General features: G+C 38.4%; 1 protein-coding gene across 1 annotated transcript; it reads left to right on the plus strand.

Annotated features, from left to right (window-relative positions):
• The first annotated feature begins 541 nt into the window (after positions 1-541).
• Positions 542-23,336, plus strand: TMEM168 (transmembrane protein 168). Its single transcript, XM_038154448.1, has 5 exons — positions 542-623; positions 3,715-4,980; positions 13,792-13,934; positions 16,376-16,650; positions 21,423-23,336. Exons 2-5 carry the CDS (start codon positions 3,787-3,789, stop codon positions 21,968-21,970), a joined length of 2,160 nt encoding a protein of 719 aa, XP_038010376.1. The 5' UTR covers positions 542-623; positions 3,715-3,786; the 3' UTR covers positions 21,971-23,336.
• The last annotated feature ends 209 nt before the right edge of the window (positions 23,337-23,545 follow it).

Raw genomic sequence — 23,545 nt, forward strand, 5'->3', positions numbered from 1 at the left:
TAATTTGGGGGATGTCCGAGGTTCTAGTGAACCTGAATAATTGAGTCAGGAATGACAGAGGGGCAAGCTTAGATGTTTAGGCTGCCCTAGTGCTTGTCTGGGGGCAGAAGGTGCTGCTTGTGATGGAGGGAACAAAGGCTTTCTCCGCAGCAGCCCAGCCCACCCGCAGTTCAAAGAGTGCCTGAGCACCCCTGTGATCCACACTCCTCGTGTTTTGCCTCTCCCGGCCGGGCCGTGGCCTTGCTATGATCCAGAACCTTCCCGCTATCTGCTGGCCTGCCTGCGAGACCAATTCAAAATGTGCATTTCAACTCCGAGTGCGGAGGAGCGCACTCCGAGGCCAAGGAAGCGCACGAGGCACGCCGGGCCGGAGGCTGGGGAGGGCTTAGTCTGCCTTGCAGTCCTGATTTAAGCACAGATTTCCCGCTCCCATGCCTGAGCCCCAGCGTTTGTGGGGTTGGTTGGGGCTCTCGGTTGGTCGGTTGGGCTCGTTCAGAATTCTAGCCGGCCGCGCCCGGCGGTGTTTGAGCCTCGGCGCGGCCCGTAGCGGGAAGCGCGGCGCTGGGCCCGGGCATGGCGGCGGCCGGCGCGGGGGGCGGGAAGGCTCCGGGCCGCCTGCTGAGGTGAGAGCGGGCCGGGCGGGGCGGGAGCCGCGGGCTCCTCACCGAGCGCGGCCGGGCGCCAGCACGCACCGGCGGCGCGGGGTGGCGGCTGAGGGACCCCGCGCCCAGTGCCGGCACTGACCTTCCCTGGCCGGGCCGGCCCCGCGGCTGGAGCGCCGGCCGGAACGCGCCCTTCCCCCAGAGCGGCCATCCCCGCTGTGGGCGCGGTGCTGACCTCGGGAAACTAACGCCGTCCCTCACCGGGGGGTTAAATCTGGTATCTGATGTGTTAATGTGTTAAAATCTGAATAGGACTTTTTCTTAAAAAAAAAAAAAAAAAAAACAAAAAAAAAACCAACAAAAAAAAAAAAAAAAAAACCTCTTACAGAACTGCTTAAAAAAAAAAAAAAAAAGAAGAGTGCTATACTGGAAGAATAAGCTAAACTGGAAGAATAAAAGTGAAGGAAAGTGGATTCACTGTTTTTGATAGATCTCACCTGGGCTTTTAACTACTGAACCAGCTTTGGGGTTTGGTTGTTTCTTCAACTGTCTTAGACGAGTTAGGGTTAAAACTACATTGAGAGCATTGTTTGTTTACATATATTAGATAGTTTGGTCACCAAATGTTAATGAGGCTCCAGGTTTTCCTTGAAATTATATTTGCAAAAGTTGACAAACACTTAAAAGTGCGAGTCCACATGTTTTGAATCTAAATGTGATTTGCTGAGATCTGTAAGTCGTGTCCAACCTGAGACCTTAAAGCCATTGGTTTAAAACAAACACAGCAGCGCTGCCCCCTCCCCAGGACTTTGAACAGTCCTTGTGTAAACAAAGTATTGACAGAAATTACTAGGAAATAGCTGTGTTTTAGAGAACAAATCCGTTATTGGTTTTTATCTTTTAAATTGAATTGCTGTTGTCTTTTTATTTGGTAATAGCTGCGTGATGGGATACATTAATCCTGAAAATGCACCTTTTCCTCTTCACAAAAAGTCGACCATGTATTTTGGTTAAAAAATGCTAATGTTTAATAGTGTGGTTTAGGAGTACACATTTTTGCTAGTTGGCTAGAAGGTGGGGTCAGGAAGAAGAGATTGCATTCACAGACTGAGCTGTCATTTTGCAAATCCTTTTTCACTACTTGTGCCCAAGCAGATTTTGTGTCTTTGCAGTAGGAACAGAGGTGTAGCCCCATTTTTTCCCGCACCCCAGCACCTGGCAGGGGAGGAGCAGAGTGGTTTCTGTTTCACGTTTCTGGTGCTGTGCTGGCAGCAGAACTCCACTTCGCAGGAGCTGACACAGTGAGAGTTGAGTTCCGTCGGAGTGGCTCGTTGCTTGCCTAGAGGGGAGTTCGCTACTGTTAAGGGTCCCATGTTCTTCAGAGTAGCAGTAGTCTCATGTCGGTGCTGTGCGTTGAAAGATGGGAAATCGTTTCTCTGTATTCGTGGTTTGAACTGGAGAGAGTGAGAAGCAGGGGGAGGGCATGTGCAGCAGCTGAAATAAATAGTTCAAGTTGTCCATGAAATGAATGTTGATTGTATTACAAGAAACAGTGAGATTGATTCAGTGCTATGAAACCTAAACCTGCAATATGAAAGCTAACTCACGTTTGTGTTATCTGTATAATGCAGAAACGAAAGGGTGAGAGGAACAGAAAGTAAGGAAAGAGATACTGTGAGAGATTAAGCACCCAGGCAACTCAGAATTAAGTCAATATCTGTAAAACACTAATAATAATGAATACTGTGAAAATGCACAGTTGAAATCCAAAGAACTTTAAACTTATAATAACTTCATGTAATAGTAATTTGCTTTAAATATATGGTGTGCTTCAGGTAAACAGATTTTTAATGCATAGCTCTTCCAAGTAATATCTTGCTTTGTTGTTGGGTATATATCATAATTTGAAATTATGTGTTACCAAATAAGTAATTTAAACAATCGGATTTCTTAGGCCTAGTTTTTCTCTGCAGCAATTACTGAAGCTGGTTTTACACTGCATGTTAGTCTTTGAATCTGCCAAAACTTAGGGGCAAATCAGTCATTTCACTTCATCATTTGTTGTTCACTGGTTTAAAAAATAAGAATGTAACAATCAAAAGAGAATAAAGTCTAAATTTTGCATTTGAGTCAAGGTGTCTTTTAACATTTCCTCCACCAATACAAATAAAAGCAGTAAGCTGCAACCTAGCACTGAGTGTTCTTGGCACACTGGTTTCTCTAGCATACCAGTCACTCTTCAGAAGACTCTGTAAGATGGGCAATTAGTTAATTACTTTAAAAATTATAGAGGCTACGTATAAGTCTTTTTATGTGTTGGAAACTCTGCCCATAACATTACAAAATGCCCCTTAAAATACTTCTGTCTGTTTGTAACTATATTAAAAAGAAAATCACATCAGTTAAATGGATCTGATTAGAAGGTGCTTGTGTTCTAAATGTAATATTTATCCTGATCAGATTGTTTGTTTCTTACTTTTGGAGGAGGGAGGAAACTGGCTTGAAGGGGTGCAAATGAAGGCTTTAATTTTAGATTAGGAGAAATCTCTGAAAATCATGCCAAATCAGTTGTTACATCTGTGTGTCCACTCTCCTTTTGTGAAATGGAGATAATAATATCTTTTTTACTCTGGGTTAAACTCATTAGCTGAGTGGGAAGTTCTTTTTGTAAATGATATACTTATTTGACTGCTAAAGGAAGTCTTGTAAAGCGTGCTGAAAAGATTTAGTAGAAAGTGAGAACTTACCAAATGTAGCAGTGAAATAAAATAGTGTGTTAAAATAATTATGAAATGTTCCAGAAGCAAGTGGCTATCATACAAGGGTTTTGGATATCCATAGATATCTAATACAGATACCTAATTGATGGGTTTTGTGGAAAACTGCCCAAGCCAGGATTGTTTTCCTGTCATTCAAGTTATGAAATAAGGTTTATGAAGAACTCATTTTATATTGGTTTTCACACTTAACTGGTCTTTTTAATGAGGTGTTTTTTTGGTTTTTTTTTTTTACTCTAGATATTAAACTTTGTGTGATGGGATGGGTCATATTTATGTTCTATATGTTTATAAGGAATTATTTGCCACTAAAACTTCTCTTAATTCTCTTCCAGGACTTCAAGGATTCTGGACCACTGTTACTGAAATGATACTACAGAAGGCAGCAATTGCATTGTGTTTGTTGGATGAAACCCGAGTATTTGCTGTCAGTGAAGTGGGTGAAACCCCTAGCTGCAGTTTACATGTGTAGGTCACTGCGCTACTGTGTTAGCCACTGTCTCTATGCGGCAATGACAAGGCTAGAAGAAGCAAACAGAGAAGTGAACATGCACTCATCTGTCAGATACCTTGGCTATCTTGCCCGAATCAACCTGCTGGTTGCCATTTGCATGGGCCTTTATGTCAGGTGGGAAAAAACTGCAGATGCACTGATTTTGGTAATATTTATTCTGGGGCTCTTTGTTCTTGGAATTGCCAGCATACTGTACTACTATTTTTCAATGGAAACAGCAAGTTTGAGTCTCTCCAATCTTTGGTTTGGTTTTTTGCTTGGCCTTCTCTGTTTTCTCAATAATACTGCCTTCAAAATGGATGTGAAAGAAGAAGCTACAAAATATTTGCTTCTCTCTGCCATTGTTTTAAGGATATTATGTGCTTTAGTTGAAAGGATTTGTGGTTGTGTCCATCATCGACCAACTCTGCTGACAACAGTTGAGTTTTTGGAGCTAGTTGGATTTGCAATTGCCAGCACAACTATGCTGGTAGAAAAATCTGTAAGTATTATTCTGTTGGTCTTGGCTTTGGCCATGTTGATTATTGACTTACGTATGAAGTCTTTTTTGGCAATTCCAAATTTGGCAATTTTTGGAGCCATTGCATCCCTACTCTTTTTTCCATCACTGCAAATCCCCACAAACCCTTTTGCCTTGGCGTGTTTCTTCAGCTGCCTCATTTCAGATCCCCTTCTCGACGTTTACTTCAGTGGACTTTCGGTTACTGAGCGGTGGAAGCCGTACCTGTACCGTGGTAAAATCTGCAGGCGGCTTTCTGTCATCTCAGTTGGAGTCATTGAACTAATCTTTTTCATTCTTGCAGCCTTTAAACTACGGGATTTGGACCTCTGGTATTTTGTGATACCTGGTTTTTCTATTTTTGGAATTTTCTGGATGATCTGTCATGTGATTTTTTTTATAACTCTTTGGGGATTTCACACAAAACTCAATGACTGCCACAAGGTGTACTATACTCACCGAGCAGAAAACAACAGCCTGGACAGAGTCATGGCATCTAAAGGAATGCGTCACTTCTGTTTGATCTCAGAGCAGCTGGTATTTTTCAGCCTTGTTGCGACTGCTGTTTTGGGAGCAGTCTCTTGGCAGGTAAATAATAATCTCTTTATCTTGATCTCCTCTTGACAATAATCCTGAGAATTGCTGGGTCCATAAAATTCCTAAAATTTGATGGTGTGCTGTGGGTTAGCAATTCAAAGTTGGAATGCATGGTTTCACTGTCATGGGCTTTGCACTTAACACTTTGAGCTGCCTGGTCTGTGACCTGCTAAAGCAAGTGCAACTTACCAGCTTCCTTATGTTGGCAGATGGGAAAAGGTAAGTGCTTCCAGGGCAAAAGAGGTGAGCAAAGTATTTTGCATTTACCTACGCGGGAAATTGTTTTGCTTTTGAATTCGTTGTGCCATAAAATTTGTTTTCAGAATAAATCACTGTGTTAAACCCTAGTAATGCTTACTAAATCTAGGGCTTTTGTTGTGGACTATTTTAATTAGATTGAAATGTATTAAATAATGTCATTTTCAGTAATTTAGCTTTGCTTTTGATCAACTACATGGAATCAGAGATCAGCTGATAAATTGATAAATCATTGGTATAACATGAGCTTTAAGTGTCTCACTTTCAAATCTGATTATGTACCCCAAGATATGATATCTCAAAGACCAGTAATTAAAATCACACAGTGTCCTTTGGCTTTTCATTTATGAGTTAAGGATGTTGTCTTTTCTTTGGCAGAAAGCATACATTTCTTTCAAAATGTTTGTTCAGTGCTCAAGTTAAGACACGTGGTGTGTTGTCATAGTTGCAGCAGGGCATTCAGAGTCTCTTTTCTTTTTCAAGTCGATATAAACCACAATAACAATTAAATTTGTGTCATTCACATCTTATATAAATTTCAAACGTATATTAATGTATATAAAGTGTCCTTTTACAGTAGATCAGGTTTACAGACATCTTTTTACTGTTTCCAGAGCACTGCCCACTCCTGTGGAATTTCTAATCCTGCAGATTTTCTCAGTTTAAATAACCTTGTGGATGAATGGTATTAAAGAAATAAGTGGAAGATTAAATTAACACTTACTTTGTGACTATGTTGGGTTTGGTTTGGTTTGCGGTTTTGTTTTTTGTATGAAGAGCGTGAGAGGTTAACAGACAAGCCTGCAAGGAACACTGGGTAGTTTTGCTTTTTTTTGGAAGATTATCAGCACTCATAGCTGTGGTGTTTCAACTTGCAGAAAGGGCAGAAGAAAACAGAACCAAAAAAGTAGAGATAATAAACAATCCTTATAATAAACAATAAACAATCAGTTCAGTGCAAAAGTAGAGGATAATCAAGTTGGCAAGAAGCAGGTTGGAGCCAGGTAGGTAGGAATAGTTCCTCATATGGTGCTGAGCTCTGGGGCTGAGCTCATGCCATGTGTGGTGCCCCATGATTGAAGAGGCTCAGGAGGCAGCTGGACAAAATTCACTGGGATCTCTGTGTACTATCTGGATACTGTGGTCTTCAGGGCAGCCAGGACAAGGGGCGAGAGATGGAGAAATCTTGACTCCGTGTTTCAGAAGGCTGGTTTATTATATTAAAAAAGACCACACTCAAACTATACTAAAAGAACAGAGAGAAAAGATGCATCTGAAAGCAAGACAGGAATAGAAAGGAATGTATAACAAAGGCCTGTGACTCCCAGAGAGTCTGAACCAGCTGCCTCCTTGATTGGTCACTAAGTAGAAACACCTCACATTGGCCAATCAAGGAAGCACCTGTTCCATTCCATGCTAGCAGATTGTAATTTGTTTACATTTGTTCCTGAGGCCCTCTCAGCTTCTCAGGAGAAGAAAATCCTGACAAAAGGATTTTCATAAAAATGTTGCGGTGACAGGAAACCACATCTGGCTCAGGGAGTTCTTAAGCCACTAGTGGTTAAAGTACGCAGGAGACATGTTTTTTCTGTCCTTACGTCTTTCCTAGGCATGCATTTGGCCTCTTTGGAGACCAGACATTGTTCTGGATGGGCCTTTGGTGCAGATTAATACAGCCATTCATGTACTCTTACATTAAGAAAACTTTTTTACACTTTACATTTACATTTTTAATGTATTTTTCCTTAGAGTTTCCTAGGAATGCCAAGTATTCCTTGGTCTCCAGTTCCTGAAAATGTGTTTGCTCTTCTAAAGATTATTTAAAACATTTTTTGCATATGTAAGATGTAAGAATTTTCAGTCTTTGCAACATTAGTTTGTGATTTCTGAAGTTATTTCAGTATGTGTGAATTATATTTGAAATCTGTTGAAAGTGACCTGGAAGATGAAGCATTTTTTGTTTATACCTTTCCTCACTACTGAAAGCTTTGATAAGAGAGGTGGTATGAAATCACTTTGTGGTCTGCCATTTGACCTCCTATGGATAGAATTGCTAAAAATGTGAGCCTTGGAAAGGTGCTTCCTAACAGTCAGCTATAAATAATTAGCAATAGCTTATAAAAAAATCTCAGTTATAGCCAGAAATGGAGTGGTGGGAAGGTGGGGGGAGTGTGTTCCCTTTCACGGAAAATGTTTTGCAGGCACATTATATATGCCCTCTTAACATTTCTAATAACTGTAATATCTGTGCTTCATATGACTCTCATGTGCATGAAAAGTCAAGACCTAAAGCACCAGTTGTCTGTTAATTTGCGTCGAGAAGAATGCTATTTTATTAAAAATGCCAGAAAAATATCAAATCTTCTTTTGTGGAAAGCTTTTTAAAGTGAGGTGAATTAACTTGGTGTAGTGGGGACAGTGGTTTTCTTACTGATGCAGAGCTGTTGAGGCTAAAAGTCCTGTCAGTCAAGGACCTTTCTTTGAGGGGAACATAGCCTCTGTAATGAGACATGGGTTTAAAGTCTCTGTTCATGGTGCTTGGGTGTGTGCTTGGGGAGAACTGTAAAAGTAATGTGTTAAAGTTGGGTGCATTAAAAAATGGAGTAACAGCTCTTCTTTCAGCTGGGACATGGTCTGCTTCTGAGAATAATCCTTCTTGTAGCCGCAGAGGAAAGATGTCTTATCTTGTTGGTAAAAATGTACAGACATTTTCTTTGCAGAATCTGCAGGAAATGGTCAGCACCTGCCTTTACATTTGTGTGAGTAATTTCAGTCTGATCAATAGGCTCTTTAGCACCAGCTTATTTCAGCAATTAATGATGTGCCTGGCTGTAATTAGGCCCTTGGATTGGACAAGATCCAGAAGAAGTCACATAAATGACTCAGATATTACTTCTTCAAGACTCCAATAAAATGATGAAAACTTTGCAGATTAAGAGCTTGTAATTTTCAGACAAAGATCTTAGAGAGGTTTGGGGCACTCTTTTTCTCAAAAACTTAAAATCAAATTTTTTTAAGTGCTCCTTGCCAAAGTAACTACAGGTTTTCTAACTTACTGGCCAAAGAGAATTATTATCCCTGGAAGGCTTGTATTAAGTATTACCAAGAGAAAAATTAACTATGTTAAAGCTGGTAAAGTAATGGAATAAAGTACATTATTCAGAACATTATTCTTGGTTTTTAGTGGATTTTATGGGTTAGTAAAATAATAATATTTGTTACATGCTTGAGTACTCATATTTAAATGGACAGTACCATTTAACTTGAATTATTTATAGGAGACAAAATAAGTTTACCGTATGTAGAGTACTTTCCTTTTTGGAGAAGAGCTAATGATTTTGTAGTTTTTATTCTGGTGTGGTTGCCTGTATATATAGCAACATCTATATTTACTTAGGCATACCTATATTAACATCACAGGTTAAGTAACTTGAATGCAAATAATATCCAGTCTTTCTCCTTCTCTTTACCCCTGCTTTTCTTCCTGGTTTGTGTTTTTAATCCGATCCTCCTTAGGCTTTGGTTGTTTGGAGTTATTTTTTGTTGTTTCTTTTTTTTTCCCCCCAGAGTCCCTGCGGCATCCTCTGGCCTCTTTCCATATTTTCTCAAATATCCATGCCACTCCTGCCTTTTTTCATCTGTCTGTCTGGTCATGTTTAGTTCCCCCCTTTCTTTTTGTCAGTGACAGTTTTTCCTCTTCTTGCTGATTTGCCTTCGATACCTGTGCTTTGCTGTTACTACACTTTTCTGTTGAGTTTCTTTTCTAATACCTTTATTCCCTCTTTTCCTACTGTTCCATCAGCTCTTAAGCTGCATCTTAAGTCGCCATTGCTCCCTGCTCACCATTTTTTCTCAAACTCACCCTCTGTCGTGTGTACTTTTGCTGCCTGTCTGCCTCTCTTCTGTGTGTGTGCTCAGCCCTCCTTGGCTCTCTCCCTCTCCAGTCCTGTCCCAAGGCCTGCTGAAATCCACAGTGGCAGCACACCTTGCTGCTCTCACCACCCCTTCGAGTGCTCCTCAGTCCTGAAGGGCGTCTCTGGTGACAAGAGAAAGTATTCATTGTTAGTCTGAAGAGTCTATTTATTATGTGTTTAGCTTGCTGTCAAAATTTCATTAGTTTCACAATTCACGTTTTTGTATTTAAAAACATCAGAGTTTTTAGCGTGCTTTTAAACTGATAACTGCTTGTGGTTTTGCTGGAACAAATGCACGTAGATAAAAGCACAGGCTTTCCCATGACTAGAACAGGAGTCAGAGATGGTAAACACAGCACATTAAATCTATCTGCCAGTCATTGTGACAACTATTTTCTGTAAACTCTTTCCTAGATTTTACCCCTGCTGTTCTAATAGTCAGAAGTAAAGGATTATTTATTGATCTCCATGGACTGTCTGTTCGGTAACTTGGTATAAGACTGTTTCCTCTGGTAGCTGATGTACTTTGTAGCTTTACAAATTTTGTCTTTAAGCTTTTTTCTACCTGTAATATACGTAACTTGTCCTCATTTGAAATAAGCTATTCATTGAATGTTTGTAGATTAGTTAGCATGTTACCCTTTTTCTCCTGAGCCTTCTCTGTCATAGAGGGTGTTCTTCTATTATACTTCTTTTGTTGGGAGGGTTTTAGGTATCTTTGTGTGTCTGTGTATAAAAACAGGTAAATATTCAGCTTGGATAATGGAAAGCAGGACAGTGTTTTTGCTTGGAAATGCACAAAGGCATCTTTGTAAGCTTTCTCGGTTATTGGTCTGTTAGATATAGTCCCAGGCACCCTGCTGTGTGAGCAGTGGGTTGGACCAGACAATTTCCTGAGGCTCCTTCTAACCCCAACCATTCAGTGATCCTGTGACCATCTTTGTTGACATACGTTTAGTGTTTCATTTCTGTTTTAAACAGAAGGGCTCTTCTATAGGTTTTTGTAATTGGCTTCCAATTTCAACTAATATTTTATGCATTTGGGGTTTTTTTCTTCAGTCACACATCCATAATTAAGTACAGTTCCAGAGTTATTCTGCTTCAAACAGCGGTTATTCTTTGGGATGGAAGTTGCCCTATCCATGAGCATAAAATGATATCTTGGCTATAAAATACCTCTAAATTCTTCTGGTGTTCTAACCATTACACTTAACAAGAAACAGTGCTCAAAAAAAGAGAAAGTGGAAAGAAATTCCTACTGGTGAAATCTTACCACTCTTTCATTGTCTGTAATTCCAGTCATCAGAGGCAGAAAGTAGATTGTTTTTCCTTTACCTTTTCTGTGTTATTTGAAATGAGACTTAGTTGTTAATTCCTTTAAAACAAGACAGACAAAGGCAAAAAAAAGCCCAAAAAACCCCTTGAAGATTAAGAGATAAAGTGATTTCAGTAGGATTGCCTAGATGGTCCCTGTCTTCTGTTTGCTTTTTTGAGCAGTCTGTCTGGAATCAATGGGCACTTGGAGTTCAGGGTCATACTGCAAGTTCACATTGTTAGTGCAATCAAAAACAATGAAAATTGGTTGAACATATGAAAGAACAAAATCCCTTTCTGGCATTGCATGGCCATCTGCTCCATTAAGGACCAGTCATCAAATCTTTGGGATTTAATAAAGCACTGAGTTTCCATCTGGAATTCTAGCTGTTTATCTTAAGGGAGGAACCTGTCCTTAGTTTTACTGTAATAATTAAATCAGATATTTTTGCTATTTGAAGTTCTTATTGTTTAGGTATTTTAAAATGCTACCTGTCATTTTTTTGCAGTGCTGGATTAAAATATTTTATTATCCTACAAAAGATTTGTTCAAATAATCATTAAGCATTTTTACATTTGTGACATATTTCTTCTAAATCAAAACTGCTGAAAAAGTGCTGACAGCAAGTGCCAGCATATTTACATTAGATGGATGTCTACAAATGTAAAATATCCAACATTTTCCATATTCCATAGCATAAGATGGCCACTAAAAGACAACACAGTTGAAACCTCAGATGGAGCTGAGTTGATTCATAACACTGTAGAGCTTATTTCCTATTCCTGTTGTAATATTTGGTACAAACTCAAAAGCAGGATACAGAGCAAGATGGATCACTGAGGTGATCCTTTGTGTTTCTGTGTGAGACCCTTATTTCACAAGTACTTGGGAATTTTCTTTGCCAGTATCTTCATATTAGTAGGAGCGTTCTCAATAATTAAATGTAAATATTTTTTAGGAGTTAAACTGAGTCAGAGTGAGTCATTGTGATAATTTTAGTTTGTGTTGTGGCAGAATGTTGTGGGTTTAATTAGTTGCATGTGTTTAGGGGATTGGAGAAGTGCAGGGAGTATTTACAACAAGAGGGCATTGTTGTAATAGGACTACAATAAAATTCATGTAAAGTAATATAATATTTTATTAATTATTTAATAGTAGTTTAATAATTATTTAGGATATTATTATTGCTCTTGCTTTTACAGGCAAATGCATTTTTTATTTTGTAATATGTTCACTGTTATCAAAACACTAATGCAATACAGCAGTAGTTTGCTTTAGCAAAGTCCAAGACAATATATTTATATGTAGTGTAAAAGCTGAACTTGTCACAAAAATACTTCCTTTTTTTTTTTTAACTTAAAACACATTACTCTTCTGGAATTTACAGTGGAAAACTGAGTCTCCAAGACTTGAAATAAATTTAGCTAGAAAACTCCGCTCTTTCAACAAAGTCTTATACTTCATAAGGTTTCTACAGAAAAAATCTAACTAGAGCTTTGTAAGTTTTTGTTGCTGCCACTCTTCAGTGCGTTGGGGAAACAGAGCAACAAAAAGGAACACTTGCTGCTGATACATTTGAAACAGAAATTATATTTCCTTAGTTAAAGGATTTTTTTTCTCCGTATTAACAACAAAACAAATTGAGGTGGTACCATAATAGTTACAGTGTTTTAAGCTTTCCTGTCTTCTGGTGATTTCAGGTAATTTATGCTATCAGTTAATAATGCTGTCAGTTAGTTATTATTTAATATCAGATTGTGGTGTTTATTTGTGATTAAAAGTATTGCTGTCACCATTTCAAGGACACATAGGTGAGATCCTTCCATCAGAAGTGTGATAGGACACTTTTTAAAACCAGGACAGGTAGCAAAATATTCTTTCTAAGTTCATTAGATGGGTAAAGCTCTTCTTTCAGGCAAAGAAATTGTGTTTAAAAACTGAATGCAGTTGAGCTCGTGCCATGTGCCAACAAGATCTGCATTGGTTTAGGTGTCATTTTTTTCCAATATAATATACTTTCCAAATTATTAATAGTGTTAACTTTGTGTTAAGTTGAACTGCCAGTGCCCATCAAGTCACTGAGTCTTACACAGCAAGGCAATATCCAGATTAAAAAAAAACAAACCAACATTAATATTGTAGATTAGTACAAAGAGCACAAATAAAACATAGAGGGGGTCAGAGACCACGGTCTTCTTCTCAAGACAGAAATCTCTAGCTATGAATTTACTTTGTTTGCTACATAGCAAACATCAATATTTAATAAATGCACCATGGATAATAAAGTTAAAATAATGTTCTTGTTTAATTGTATATTATAATACTGTTTCTATCCTTCCTAAAAAATTTAATACCTGATTAAACCCATTCACATCATGCTTAAATAACTAAAATGAATCCATATCTGTTCTGCCTCTCAGAGATACCTGGCTTTTCAGAAGTCCATCTTTATTTTACTAGTACTATTGATTGATTTGTAACTGTTGAAATTTCTTGTTTGTTTGTTTTTTTACAGAAATCAGCTATGTATTAGTAAGTGTAATATTTTCCAAAACTGCTTTTTTCCTATGAAGCAGGAAAGCTTAGTATGGGGTATTAGCTCTGTGAATGCTATGAAGTCCTGGAGAGGATGTTCCTTTACTTGTCTGGTATTTATGTAACTGACAAAGAATTGTCTTTTTAATTGAAATAATGTTCACAAATTATCTCAGAATTCATCTCTTGTGTGGTATGTAGTATTCCATAAGTTAAATGTATATTTTTAATGATCATGGAATGGTTTAGGTTGGAAAAGACCTCTATGATCATCACATCCAGCCATGAACCCAGCACCGTCAATCTAGCACTAAACCACCTCCCAAAGTGTCACATGTACACATCTTTAGGTACCTCCAGGGATGGATGCAATACAGTGTGCTGTCATCTGATGCTGCATACACAATATCTGTGCTGTGCCTCACTGATTAAGGCCTGACCCTGCAGATGCTTACGGATCTTCTTATTTTATGCACACAGTTGTTTTGTGGCATTTGATTTTCTTGCCTCAGTTGGTAAACTAAGATATGATCACAGTTTTTACAGCTAAATACTGTGCTGTCAGTGTTTTCAAATGCATTCCTTTCAAAAGAGTGATCCTTGCTTACCAGCCACCTTTTCCCCAAGCTTTTCATTTGACTTTACAGTGATTCACCAGGTAATATGTGGAAAAATAAATACACATTACCAGTAATACTTTGCATGTTTCAGGGCTCAGTTTTGTGGGATCAAACAAAGAGATTTTCATACAATGCCTAAATCTCTTCATTTTCTTTTTAGCCGACCAATGGGATCTTCATGAGTGCATTTCTGATTGTTCTGCCTTTGGAGTCCATGGCTCATGGGCTTTTCCATGAGCTGGGAAACTGCTTGGGAGGAACGTGTGTCGGGTATGCTGTTGTGATTCCCACCAACTTTTGCAGGTATGGTTACTGTCCATTTCAGCTTCTCAGTGTGTAAATGTATTGTTTGCTCATGGAGGCAATGCAGTGCTGTTGCTTGGATTTTCACCAATTAAATGCAAATTCAAGTAATAGGCAGATTTTCTATTTCTCCTCTTTCTCACCCTGGAGTGAGTGACTCCACCTTTCTGTCTAGGTAATTTGCTTTTAGAAAGCTGATGAATACAGACCAGCTGTGCATAGGCAGATTTCACAGCCCATATCTCACACAAAGGAGGACTGGGGCATTTGACTGAGACCAGGTATCTTACATGAGGAGATGTAATAAACCAAAAAGATCAGTTCAAAATAATTTTGAATTCAGTTAAATGAGGTAGTGTCTACATTTAAAGTTCATTAAAATTAGATTTTCAAATGGACTACATGTCATGTATTGATGTTGAGAATTTGAAGCTGTTTTTTTTTCCAACATAAATGGTACTATATGAGAAATGAAAGAATATAAAGGGATTATACTATTATTATTTGCCCATTTGTGTGTTTTTCTTAGAAGCTTTAAACTTGCAAATGTCGCTTTTGCCATAAAATTAAAATCAGTGTGTGCACATTTTTTGTAAGTGATAAACAAGAGCTATATAAATTATCTCTTCAAGTCAGAAGAGAAATAGAGTAGTAAGTTGATATGAGAATATAACTGCCCAATAATCAAGTTCAAAATAAAACTGCCCAATTTATGAAAACTTCACAGCTTCAGTGTGTGTAATGGATTTAGTGGATAAGGAAGAACTTAACATCAAAGAAACCACAGATAGTATGCTAATCTTAAATAACTGTATCTTAAATATTGTAAAAAACACATTTTCTGAGCTTCTGATTTACAGTCTTTCAGCTGTGCACCCTGAAAAAGAAATCCTTGTCAATTATTGTTACAGATTTGAAAAACAGTTTTTCAAAATTTACATCACAATAAAAATAAATTAATTTTGTTTCCATGGCAACAATTTAATTATTTCATTGTATTATATTATTCTGGCACAGGCAGTTCCCTCTAATTTTGAGCAAATGAGATACTCTTGAGCAACTGTTTAGGACCTGACAGAACTAAACTTACTTATTAACAAAGCTTGACTGTTTCAGTGATGGACCCAGTCTTCACTTGCTGAGACAAACAGTAATAATGAGCTATTCAATGTAGATATATTAGTGGAATAATAATTTTCATAAAAGCCCTAGACAGGTGAGAAGGTGCAAAATTTTATTAGCTAGACCAATAAGGAGACTAGGTAGCTTTACACACTGGCTTGCAAACAAAATACATGAAGAATACACACACACATATATATATATATATGTATATATAGGGAAAATAATGTCATGTTTTGTATTAGCAGAGTAAGACTTATCTCCATATTTTCACTCACAAAACCTCTCCATGTCTGTAACTGAGCATAAATGAGGCCAATTTGGCCCAGCTGTCAGTCATGTTCTTTATCATTACCATTATTACATCAGCTGAAGAGTGATGAATGCTTTTCTCTTTCTGAAAATATATTCTGAAGAGTACTCCCCTAACTGGGTGTCTTGCAAGACCAAATTTCCTATTACTATGATTAATGAATAGCTGTGTAGACCTAAAATAAAAAGTGTATTTTTATTCAATATTTTAGATACTCTATATGTTTGGGGTTATTTATTATATATGTATCTATATTTTATGTAAAATATAGATAACAATACAAATAAAATTCATTTTGGAACCCAGGGACTCTTTTTTTATTTTTCTTATCTATGCATATTCATATCTGTGTAGACATAAATATGCATACATGGTTTGTTCCAGGTCTAGTTTGTAACTTCCTTAAAACTTTGATTTTCTAAGCTGTGAATGCTGTTATCTGAAACATTTCTCATGCTGAAAGAAGAGCATCTGAACAGCACAAGCAAGAAAGAATTGCTGTATTTGTGTGAGTTCTATATTTCAGAGTATCTGAGCGAAGTGTGTATGTGGATTTCCCTTTCATCCATTATTGGAAAGTAGTTTGCATTATGGTTTGTGCAGATTAGCACTCATTTTCTCTGTGCTTCTTCCCAGCTGTTCATGAAAAAGAGCTTGTGTGAAGGCAGTGCTCCTCAGTGGGACTTCATGAAATTGTTGGAGCCTCCCTTCTTCCTGTCACAGCTTCCTTCTCTCCCTCTGTCTCTCAGTTGCAGGAATAGCATAGGGTTGAGTAAGGACTATGCTTGGAATTGAAGTGTGACAGAAAGGAGATAGTGGTCCCTCACTCAAATGCAGTAATTTGAGTTGTTTATAAACTGTAAACTTAAAGTGAATTTGAATTTAGAACAGTGCTACCTTGTAGCAGACAAAATATGCACAAAGGAAAATATCAGCAGCTATTAAAAGTCCACTTAGTGTGAAATAATTATCAGCCATAATCATTAGCTGTTCTCCTTCTCTTTAGTCCTGATGGCCAACCAACTCTTCTTCCACCTGACCATGTCCAAGAGTTAAATCTGAGGTCTACTGGCATGCTTAATGCCATCCAAAGATTTTTTGCTTATCACATGATTGAGACATATGGTTGTGACTACTCTACGAGCGGGCTGACCTTTGATACCCTTCACTCCAAGATCAAGTCTTTTCTTGAGCTTCGGACTGCAGATGGACCCAGACACGATACCTACATTCTGTACTACAGCGGGCACTCACACAGCACTGGTGAATGGGCACTGGCAGGTAGGTGATCTGGGGATTTGTTTTTGTTAATTGTTTTGGTTGTTGATAACCTTTCCTAGTCAATTCATTAATTCTGTAGAAAATCATACTGTATTGCAAAACTTTGAAGTTTTAAATGTACTTACTACCGGATTGTTCAGAATGGCAAAGAACCATCAGTGTTTGGAGAACAGTCTTTATACAACTTCCTGGCAGGGAGGGAAGAAAGAAAAAGTAGGAGTATTACAGAGCATGACTGTTGAGAGCTTCAGAGGCTACAAGAAATTAAGAAAACCAGGTTACAGGGTGACTACCTCTGCTAGTGGAGAGAATGGAGAAAGGCAGAAGCCCCTTCCCTTTGGTATGCAGGTAAGTTATTGTTAAGAGGTAGCTCTTTGCTTCCCTTGCAATGTATGGGAGTGGGGTATGTTCCTTCATGAACTTTATGTCATTTTAGTATTTACTGACTTTGATAAAAATCCTTTTACATCCAACTGATCTTCCACTTATTCTCAAAATTGTCTGCTATTGACTCAAAATGTATTCTTTCAAGTTTAAACACAGTTTCATATTCCCCTGATTTTCCTCCCTCATGATTTTTGTATTCAACAAGTTAACTTTAAAGATTGCTTTTTTCCCTGCATGGAATTAAAAGTGGAAATTACACACTCCTGCTCTAAAGACAGATTTTTCCCTCTATTTTGAGGAATATTTGTTCACTGTAATGAACAAGCATAATCTTTTCTCATTCCTTGGACATGACAGAGGGGATTACAGAGTGTTCTGTGACACTGTCAGTTGACTGTCATGAAGGACTGCATTTATGTCTTTAAGATGTGCTTTCCTTTTTTTTGTAAAAGAGAGAATCAGTAAAAAAACAGGAGGCAGATATATAATTCACTCTACAAAAACAGGTCTTCAAACATATAACAAACCTTGTATCATAAAAACAGGTATGATTTGCTGACACTGTGGACTTTGGGAGTGATTGTGGGCATAGTGTAGCCTCAAGATTGTAAACCTCTATTTAAAGTGCCAGTTTAATGCCTTGGCATAGACTTCACCATTTCCCCATTTGTTGGCCCATTTGTTTGGTAAACTTAATGAAGCTGTCAAATCATTGCAAGGTTTAGCCTTGCTCTGCTGCTATAGAGAACTGAGGTCACCGCACGCAGAACAGGAATCTCATAGTAAATACATTGAAAATTTGTAACTTTTTTCTTCCTGGGATGGAATTAATTCTCTTGGATAGCACTTTGCTTGTGAGCTTCAGGCTCTTTGTCAGCAGTGTCTCTCCAGGTGCATGTGCCCTTCAGTAGGGCATGCCCTTCAGTGTGCTCATGCTGAGGTAGGTGCTCAGGCACAGGTCAGTTTCCATCTGGAGCCTCTGTAGCTGTTTTGGTGCAGCTCCATCCTTGAACCTTTAGACCTGATGAAGAGCAGTGTGTATTTTCTCTCAAGGGCTTTATCTGTATCAGAGATTTTTAAAAGCCACAGCTTTTACTGTGACCTTAGTGCAAGTGATGAGTTAGTGGTGTATGTAGGGTGGCCAGATTACTTCTTTGAGAAGGGGGTGTTTTGCCCGTAAGAGCAGCTGCCACCCTGTGCAGTTGCTGAGTGTCCACACCTTGTGTGGAGCAGACTATCAGCAAAACTCCACCTCCCACCTGTGCTCTAGCCAGCAGCATAGACGAAGTCAGCTTTCTTGCATGTGTAGAGCCAAATGTTGCTGCAAAAATTGGACAGCTTTCACCCCAGTCCTGCCTTACTACATCTAGCCACCTTGTAGTGTGACTGTGGAGCTCAGGTTTCTTTGTAGCGTGTAGGTAGCTGTAACCTTAATTAATATCCCTAACCTTAACCTACATCCTTTAGCCGTAGCCTAAATTAATAGCCTTTAGGAAAAGGGCCAAGATAACTGTTAAAACTTTGAGTGTTGAAAGATACAGTGTGTAAACACAGTGGTGTTCAACTTCCTCACAAAGCTCCTTTTCAGTTCTCTATCAAACACATCTTCAGCTTCTACATGGATACATGTATAGCCACATAAAGGAGAGCATAGGTCTTTGTTCTGGTTTGAAAGCAAAACCAGTGAGGGGCTCCAAGTCAGAAATACAGTTTATTAGGAAAAGGGGAAAAAACCAAAATACATGCAATAAAACAAAAGAAAAACCACTGACAGAGTCAGAATACAGCCTGACACCCCACTAGTTAGGGTGGTGGTAGCAGTCCAGAGGAAATGGTCTTATTGAAGTGGTGATCCCATAGAAAAGATCTGGTAGCTCTTGTCCTGTGGAAACCAGTGGGTAAGAGCTGCCTGCTCTGTCCCAAAGCCCAGACTATATCCAGGTGGGCATGGTTAGCTCCTCCCCCCGGGCAGAGCATCTCACAGTGGGCCGATATCGTTCTGAGTCATGGGGTAGGTCCTTGATTACCCCTTAAACAGAAATGGCTCCTGGAGGGAGTTATCTCTGAGTCATGGGAAAGGCATTGATGGGCCCATTAACAGGAGATAAGGAAAAAACAATGCCCCTCCTGGTTTCAGCAGCTCTTGAGGATAGGAATGAAATATATCTTTATATTGTAACCTAGGACAGTCTTGCATGCTTTTTTTTTTGTGATTAATTTTAGTTAAATGGTGGGATGTAATGTAGTCCTCCTTCCAGATATCACTGCTCCTGCATGTAACTTGGAAGTAAATTGAAAATATAAGGGCTGTAATTGTGCCCCATATGTTGGCCACTGGCATTTTGTGACAGATGGAACCTTGGCCATCAGCTCCAGTAATGTGTACTATCCTCTGACCTGTAAAGAGGATGAAAAGAGATGACAACAATGAAAAAAAACAAACATTCATCTGATTAAAAAAGTAGTTTTTCACTGCTGGCTTATGCTGTGGTACAGCACAGTAGTAGCAGTGTAGCTTTGCTTTGTAATGACATATTGCAAAGGGGGCTTACTGAATTAATTAATTCAGTAATGATGTTTCTCTGTTGTTGGAAGCTGAGATACAGCACAGTGGTGCATAAAAGAAACTGTTAACTAGTCATGCATGAAGTATGAGCACTCAAATGACCTGGGGGGTCACGTTGTCTGAGTGAAGGCAAAGGCATGAGCTGGACTAATAAAGCTTTGTCTCTGTTCCTTAAACTGTTGGCTTACCTGTTGTCCTGCTCAACCTGCCAGAGAGCCAGTGGTAGCATTTCTCACACAGCATGCCTAAACCTTGTGCTGGGTGATAAGCCCATGTGTGTGAGGTCCATAGGGTTGGAAGCCAAGCGTGTGTTTGCTTGTATCTGTGGAGGATGAGATGCTTTTCTTTGGGTGATACTATCCAATGCTCTTTTGAAATCACGTGAACTCCTACACAGCTACACTTTAATAAAGTTTATTTATAAGCCTTTAAAATGTGAAGAAATAAAGAATTTTTTACAGATAATTCACACAGAAGATGTACCTAGAAAAGGAAAACTACTTCTGTATAAGTCTCTGCTGTAAATAACTATAGCTATTTGAGGATCATGTACTGAGACAAGTCATTACTTTAGGTTTGTATCCTAGAGATTTTCTCTGGTAATAAATTTTCCAGTTTTTCATATTCTTGGAGAAGTGTGCAGCTCAGTAATTTTGCTTTTACTTTAACTACAATAGCATGCACAATGCATTAATTCTGAGATATTAATTTGAAGCACTTTTTTGTCTACCTTACAGGTAGAACATTATGTGCTGAAATATGCAGCTAACAACATTTTAAACACTGCTTAATTATATTCCCTAGTGAAAAATCACTCTGGAATTAAAATTCAGGTTTTTAAAATACCTTTCTTCTTCATTTTTTAAAGTTGATATTTTGAAACTTGAGTGTTTTTGTTGTAAGCCTGTATTATAGCTTCAACTATCCAGGACTGATGCGTACCAATTCTTTACTTTTGTATCACTGGGGAGACAATGGAGAGTTGTTTGAAAGATGTTGTCCTTAGGTACCTGAGTAAGTAGTCTGCCTTTCAAAGCCACATACTGCAGCATCCAGTACACTTAAGCAGAAGGACTTCCCGCTGTAGATAACATTTCAGGTTTAATTACAATCTCCTCTTTCAAAGTGCTGTTGGAACAGGAGCTGAGACAGAACATGAGAAGTTGGACACTAGTTGCAAGGGTCTTCTGACTGGACAGGAAGAAAATATTGTGGAAAAATTCCACTGAGATTTTTGTTTCATTGAGTTGTAAATTGATACCAGTTTTTTTTTAAGCTCTGAAAACAGCTGTGTCTATAGAGAGAATATCTTCATTCCTGCTCATGTGAATTTTTGTGCTTGCTTTGATTCCCACCATTTGAAAATGTATTTTCTTCTAAATTCATCTCTTAGACGAGCCTTTTTTTAATATTCATAAAAACATACTAAAAAGGAGTCCTATTCCTGTTCCTAAAATTATTAAGATTTAATACAAAATAAACTTTATTTCAGATTTTTTCACTCTTTATCTATATTTTCCAGATTTCATCAATCGGCTGTAATTTCTTTCACTCTGTAAAGAAATTCCTTTTTTGTTATTGTTGGTGGGTTTTCTTTCTAATCAAGGGTAAGTTAATGGCTTCATCTGCCACAGCAAGTCAGTTAATACCTCTATGGAGATATGCAACATTTACAGATGGAAAGGATGAGTTGAAAACATCTGTTATATCTGTCCAAATTGTTCAAGTAAAGGTTTTGAGAACCAGTCAAAACAGGTAAAGTTCTGCAGAAGTTTCTGTTTCTTCATCCTGATATTCAATCTTTTTGTTCTTGTGGCAGGGGGTGATGCTTTACGACTTGACACGCTGTTGGAGTGGTGGAGAGAAAAGAACGGCACTTTTTGTTCTCGGCTGATCATTGTTTTAGACTGTGAGAACTCTCAGCCTTGGGTTAAAGAAGTAAGGAAAGTAAATGACCAGTATGTTGCTGTGCAAGGAGCAGAAATGGCCAGAGTTGTAGATGTTGAGGAAGCAGACCCTCCACAGCTTGGTGACTTCACCCGGCAGTGGGTTGAGTACAACTGTAACCCTGACAGCAACATCAGCTGGTCTGAAAAGGGTCGCACGGTGAAAGCCATGTATGGAGTGTCAAAGCGCTGGAGCGACTACACTTTGCATTTGCCAACGGGAAGCGATTTTGCCAAACACTGGATGATGTACTTCCCACGCATCACCTATCCATTGGTACATTTGGCAAACTGGTTTTGTGGTCTCAATCTATTCTGGGTCTGTAAAGCGTGCTTTAGGTGCTTGAAAAGATTGAAAATGAGTTGGTTTCTTCCCACAGTGCTGGATACAGGACAGGGCTTCAAACTCGTCAAATCCTAATCAGCAACCAAAGAGAAAATGAAGTGAGAGCTTTGTGAACTTTCTCACTGTACCATACTTTAAATTTTTTCTATGACTATTTTTCTCTAAAAAGTCTGCTCTACTCACTTTATTCAGCTTTTTGAGCAGCTACAGTATATGCAACAGTTAGAAATTGCAATCTTAAACAGAAGAGGGTAGAACTATGATATTTTGAATTTTGTTACATGTACATATGTAAGAGACCTATTTAATATGACCATGCATTTTGGAGACAGGTCCCATGTTCATATGTCTCACTTAAGCAGCCTTTGTTTAGAGACACCAGTTTGATGGACAGGAGTTCCTGTGAATGTTACACGATGCTTATCTGTTGTTTATGTTCACTATACAATTTAAATACAGGAAAGGAACCAAGCTAATATTCCAATCAATTTACGTGTGCTTGAAATTATGTGGTGGGATCACTGAGCCAAAAAAAAAAAACCCAGAATAAATAGCTACTGTATGTAAGTAGCTACCAAAAAGCTTTAGTTTTATTTGCTTTTACATCTCGTGCCCTGCCTCAGTTCTCTACTGCCATCAGTGGAAATTTGCCGTGGAAAACAAGGAAATTAGACAATCCTCTAATGCTCTGATACTTCTCAGATAGTGTGTTTTGAAATGAGTTTTAAAAATATTCAGTGTTACTTTCATTAAATGTCTTGCTGGTGATCTTTGAGCATACATTCCCAGAAGTTAATTTATATATGGAATAAAAACTGCAGTGAACATTTTTCCCTCAGGTGATCTGAGGGAAATCCCTTAGCTGATTCTGAATTTTCCAGGCTCTTACTAGTTTGTATTTTGAAAAGCTACTCTGAAGAAAACAAAGCAAAACAAAACCCAAAGAATTTAACAAAGAAAAGAATCCTTAGATAAAAAATGGGAATACAAGTATTGCCTTGCTTCCATGTTTATCTGAAGTCTTTGGTGTGCCTAAGATCTTGATTCTGTGAAGTTCTGAGTACAGAGCTGGACCAGTGAGTTCATTATCTATTAAAACCAAAAGCCAAGTTTGAATGGATTATTACCTTAGAGGAAGAGGGAATCGTCAGTATTCCTTAAGTCTTTTCTCCCACCCACAAGGTCCTGATTTTAATCCTTCCAGAGCTGGATGGGACTCTAGAAATCCTTTCCTTCAGTCATAAAAGCTACATAGCTTTCTTTATGCCATTTTCTGCCATTTTCTCAAGTACAGAAAATTAGGGGTGGAACAAGTAAGTGGCTAAGACAGTACAATTTGTGGTGGTTTATTTGCATATGTGTGTGTGCAATTCAGTAGACATACAGTTTACTTTTTTCTGTTACCATCAGTATTTTAATAAAAGTCTTAGGGAGTAGCTGATATTTGTCTAAAATATAACTTTTTTTTTTAATTTAAATATATGCAAATAGTATGTAGCTCTTTAAGTCTTTGCCATCATGGCTTTTTCTAATGCCATTTGGGCTTTTTAGCCAGCCAAGTTAGAAAATCTGTGAAAACTAATACCCATCAGTAGCTCCCAGAATAAATAATGAGAGCCAACAGCCAAAGCAGTTTGTACCCACCAACTC

Source organism: Motacilla alba, chromosome 1A (assembly GCF_015832195.1).
Source record: "Motacilla alba alba isolate MOTALB_02 chromosome 1A, Motacilla_alba_V1.0_pri, whole genome shotgun sequence".
Lineage (NCBI taxonomy): Eukaryota > Metazoa > Chordata > Aves > Passeriformes > Motacillidae > Motacilla > Motacilla alba.